The following is a 5,000-nucleotide window of genomic DNA, read 5'->3' on the forward strand; positions in this document are numbered from 1 at the left end:
AGAGGAGCTTAAGGACAAACTCTGGGATTAGACGTGATGGCGTGAGAGGGAGAGAGAGAGAGAGAGAGAGAGAGGGGGAGAGAGAGAGAGAGAGAGGGGGAGAGAGAGAGAGAGAGAGAGTGCGAGGGAGTGAGGAAGAAGAGGGTTGTGTAATGTGATTGACCACACCTGTTCTGGTTTGTGTGTCGAGGGAGGGGGAGGTATCAGTGTGTGTGTGTGTGTGTGTGTGTGTGTGTGTGTGTGTGTGTGTGTGTGTGTGTGTGTGTACATTATGTGTGTCTGTGTATCTTCACGTGGAAGCTGCACAAGCTGCACAGTGCACAATGGAATCCCACGGTCACCACACAGCTTTCTCTCAGGGCACTTGTGTGTATGAAGGAGCGGCTGAGAGAATAAACTACAAACATGGCCGACACTGTCTGGAACACACATCCAGATATGAGAGGATGAGGAGGAACAAGAGCAGAGAGAGACAGAAGTGAAGTGACACGAGTCCGGGCGTTCGAGGGGGAGACTCGAGAACAAAGTCCTGAAAATGAACTGATGGACGGAAGATGGAGAGAGCGAGGGAGGAAAGAGAGAAAGGGACAGACAGAGAGAGAGAGAGAGAGAGAGAGAGAGCCTTACCAGGTGGTCTGATTCCCATGTGCTGCTGGCCGTCCATGACGAAGCCCCCCATCGGCTGGCCATCTGGGTTGTAGGGAGCTCCTTGACTTACTGTGGACGAGAGAGAGAGGGAGGGAGGGAGAGAGGGAGGGAGGGAGGGAGGGATGGTCAATTAGTGCTTTTAATTAAGGCTCAGTGGCCGAAGCGGGATCATCTGTTGGCCGGTGCACGCACAGGGAGGAGCCGGCGTTGTCTCTGAACGCCAGCGTCCTCCATGAGACTCGAACCTTCTGGAGAAGGTCACGAGTGTTTGTGAACACACCTGGTGTCCGAACATGGATCCAATAAGCTCAGATTGTTAAAATAATATTGTTCTGTCTTATAGTATAACCATAACTCTGGGATCTCCAGTAGAAGCTTAAATAAAGTTTGAGATGTTTTGCTGTAAATGAGTGAAACTGAAGCAGCTGCAGTTGGAATTTTCTGTTGACGAAAGACGACATTTTAAAAAGCAGAAATATTCTCAAAACTATTTTTTTTTAAATATATTTAGAATCAAACTTTTGAGGATGTTGACCTGAAAAAGTCTGAAACCAAATTCCTGCTATTTACTCATCATTCTTTAGCACTTTACATGATAAGTATGATTTTAAAATACTTAAAATACCCTGGTGGACTTTAATATGTGTAAACGCTCTAATAGGGATCGGACACAAAGACTTTTCTGTTGAGATGAGATTATTATTACATTATTACAGAAATATTCTCAAAACTTTTTTTTTTAAATATATTTTCAATCAAACTTTTGAGGTTTGTTAATGTTGACCTGAAAAAGTCTGAAACCAACTTCCTGCTATTAACTTATCATTCTTTAGCACGTTACATGATAAGTATGATTTTAAAATACTTCTTAAAATGCTTCTATCAACATGTGATTATAAACATAATCAGAAAGAATAAATCCCGGCTCGAGCTGAGCAGCAGCATCAGTTGGATTTTTTCTCATGATGACGAAAATCGACATTTTAAAAAGCTGAAATATTCTCAAAACTACTAAAAATGTTTATATTTCAATCAAACTTCTGAGGTTTGTTTAATGTTGACCTGAAAAAAAGTCTGAAACCAAGTTCCTGCTATTAACATAGCATTATTTAGCACGTTACAAAAAAAAGAAATTACTAACAATTTTTGAAAATAACTATTTAGTAGCATTTTAATGTCACTTACTTATAGCATTTTGTAGTTTTGCTTTATTTTTGAAGAAATTGTACTTTCTTGATTCTTTAGATTAGATTTCTTTATTTATCCACACAACGGGGAAATTCACTTGTTACAGCAAATAAGAGAAAACAGAATTTATGTAACAGTGCCGAAGCACAATAAAAAAGATCACAATATGTACACTACTAAACTACACTAAATTATACTTCTTGTCGTTCTTGGTTTGTTCCTGGTTTGTTGTGCTTTGTATAAAAGCGTCAGCTAAATGAAATGTAATGTAATGTACATGATAAGTATGATTTTGAGATACTTCTTAAAATGCTTCTATCAACATGTGATCATAAACATAATCAGAAAGCAGAACTCCCGACTGAAGCTGGACTCAGATTCTGTTTCCTGATCTGTCATCCTGCCTCAGGCCTCAGGATCGGCTCCTGAACGCTGAGTTTAATAAATCCAGCTCCGAGCGCTAAGTGAAACCCGATCGGGTTCCTGCTCGCCGCTCGCCGCTTCGCCTCCATTGTTCCGCGCTCATAGAAATCCACTTACCTCGGGTTCAGGCCGCTCGGGGGTCAGTCGAGCAAAAGCAAGACCTCGGCCCCACTGAATGCCTTTGAACTTTACTGCGCCCCTAATGCCACCCTGACCTCTGACCCCTATTACAGGTAATAAAGTTTACGGCAGTCCCAAAACCAAGCCATGCACCGGGGGGGCCCTCACTCGCCGCAGGAACAGCCACAAATAGGGCGGAGGTGGGGGGGGGTGTGGGGGGGGGGGGGTAGAAACAGGTCTGGAGCCAAAAAGCCAAACAACGGTCATCACCCAAAAAAAGAAACGAGTGTAGTTCTCTCTTTATGTTTGGGTTTGAGCCGGGGGAGGAGGAGGAGTGGGTCCCCCCCCCCCCCCCTCTGCCTGGTTGGTGAAAGGTGGGAGTGGGGGGGGGGCGAGAGCGGGGGGGTTAAGAGCAAACTCCACTGAGAACACAGCTCGTTCTGTTTTAGAGGCAAAAGAAAAATAAATCCACTGATGTTCAGTGAAATGATTCCGTCTCATAATGAATTAACGAGCTGCTCACTCACGTCCAGGCTGATTAATAACTGTTGTTAATGCTGAGACGTTAATGTTGTATTGACGGGGTCGGCCCCCCCCCCCGGAGGGTTGGGACATTCCAGGAGGGGGGTGGGGGGGGTGATCATTCCTGTATTTACCAGCTGAGAGGCCTCCAGGTGCATGGAGCAGCGAGGACGGCTTTCGACCGCACGACTTGAAAACAGAAACTACGGGAGACTTGCCTGCTCGGTTCGACTGGTCGATCATCGGCTGGACTATTCTCCTCCTCGCGTTTATGAACCTGAGGAAGAGGAGGAAGAGGAGGTGGAGAGAGAGGGAGAGAGAGAGGGACAAAGGGAGACGATCAAGATCAGGCAGAAAGTGCTGACTAAGACCACGACAGCCTTGGCACACAACATGAAAACAAACCCGTTGCCAAACCTCGTTCTGCTCTTCTAACCAGAACAGAGATCTGATGAAATGATTCTCCCATAAGCAGCGCTGAGCTCCCGGTGAAGCCGAGCAGAGCCGGGGGGGGAAAGTCAGGTCTTAACAACCTGAACAACTCGACTCCGACAACTCCACTTGTACAAACTCGCCTCAGTGTACACACACACACACACACACACACACAACCTCCAGCTACACACTGGGCTCTTTGTGGGCCGAGGCTGAGCCGGGATCAACTCTGCGCCTGCTGGAAACATGTCCACCCATCCTGCTTTGTTGGAGGCGTTCCACCGAGCGGCGAGCGGCGAGCGGCGAGCGGCGTGCGGATAGCGGCGAGCGGCGAGCGGCGAGCGCTGCTGACAGGAACGTGTCACGTTGCCACTCGGGCGAGGATTTGTTTTGGGTGCTACTCTGTCAAGACAGGTGAGCATGTGTTACTGTGTGACGGCAGGAGCTTTATTTAGTACGTGTGTGTGTGTGTGTGTGTGTGTGTGTGTGTGTGTGTGTGTGTGTGTGTGTGTGTGTGTGTGTGTGTGTGTGTGTGTGTGTGTGTGTGTGTGTGTGTGTGTGTGTCTGTGTGTTCACAGGAGCTGGTTTGGTAGCCTTGGACCAACCCCTTTACCCCGTGACCTCCAATAAAAGCACACGGTCAGACCATTTATTGCCCACACACACACACACACACACACACACACACACACACACACACACACACACACTTAATCTCTCCCTTCACACACATTCACGCCCTCACCCAGCCGCTGCTCTGGCCTTGCTCAGCCTAACCTCTTGTGAAATGACCCCTTGACCCCTGATGACCCCGAGGAGAGAGAGAGGGCTTTCGGGCCTTCTGACTTGATTTATGTGTTCCTGCTGTTGCCCCTCAACCCCCCCCCCTCCACCCCCCCCACCGGACACTTCTATTTCATCTCGGTCACAAAAAAAAAAAAGGAGCATTAGCTAAACTCTGAGGAGACAATAGCTCGGCTGCACTTCTGATCCGGGAGGAAGACGAGCGTTTAAGAGGTCGAGTGACGAAGAGGAGGGTGAACGGGAACAAAAGGACGAAGCCGCTGCATCTGTTTGACTTTCAATTAGTGGATTGAATTGTTTTATTCATCTCTTGTTGTTCTTATTTTATCTCTTTGCCTTGTGTCTTGTCATCAGAATCAGAATCAGAAAGGATTTATTGCCAAGTAGGTTTTACACCTCCCTGGAACTCTGTTACTCTGTTACTGTATATATGTATATACTTTATTCTGCTTTATTCTATTTTATTTTATTTTATTCTATTTCTTATATATTGTTGTTTTTTCTATATTGTTGTTTTATGTTCAGTGCACCAATGACACCAAGTCAATTTTCTAAATGTGCAAACATACCTGGCAAATAAAAGAATTCTGATTCTGATTCTGATTCTGAATATTCTTTGGTCAATAGGTGCATACATTTAACATAAAGCATAAAAACACAATAAGTACTTCACATAAGAAAGAAATAACTGTTTAGAAAACAAAACAAATATATATACAAGATATTTAAAAAGTTAAATAAAAGTAAGATGCAAAGCAGGAGAGAAATGTGGATGTGCAATATTCAATATACTGTTATGTGTGTTAATGTAACAAGTGTTTAGAGAAATGCTTCTTCCTGCAGGTGGAGATATGAAACCA

At 45.2% G+C, this 5,000-nt stretch overlaps 1 protein-coding gene across 1 annotated transcript in view; it reads right to left on the minus strand.

Moving 5' to 3' along the window:
• meis1b (Meis homeobox 1 b) overlaps positions 1-5,000 on the minus strand; it is a 94,452-nt gene that overhangs the window by 6,961 nt on the left and 82,491 nt on the right. The window contains exons 10-11 of the mRNA XM_061087063.1: positions 3,120-3,178; positions 628-717 (exon numbers count right to left, since the gene is read on the minus strand). Coding sequence (XP_060943046.1) covers positions 628-717; positions 3,120-3,178 — 149 coding nt within the window. The remainder of the gene's footprint in view (positions 1-627; positions 718-3,119; positions 3,179-5,000) is intronic.

This window comes from Limanda limanda, chromosome 15, assembly GCF_963576545.1.
Source record: "Limanda limanda chromosome 15, fLimLim1.1, whole genome shotgun sequence".
NCBI lineage: Eukaryota > Metazoa > Chordata > Actinopteri > Pleuronectiformes > Pleuronectidae > Limanda > Limanda limanda.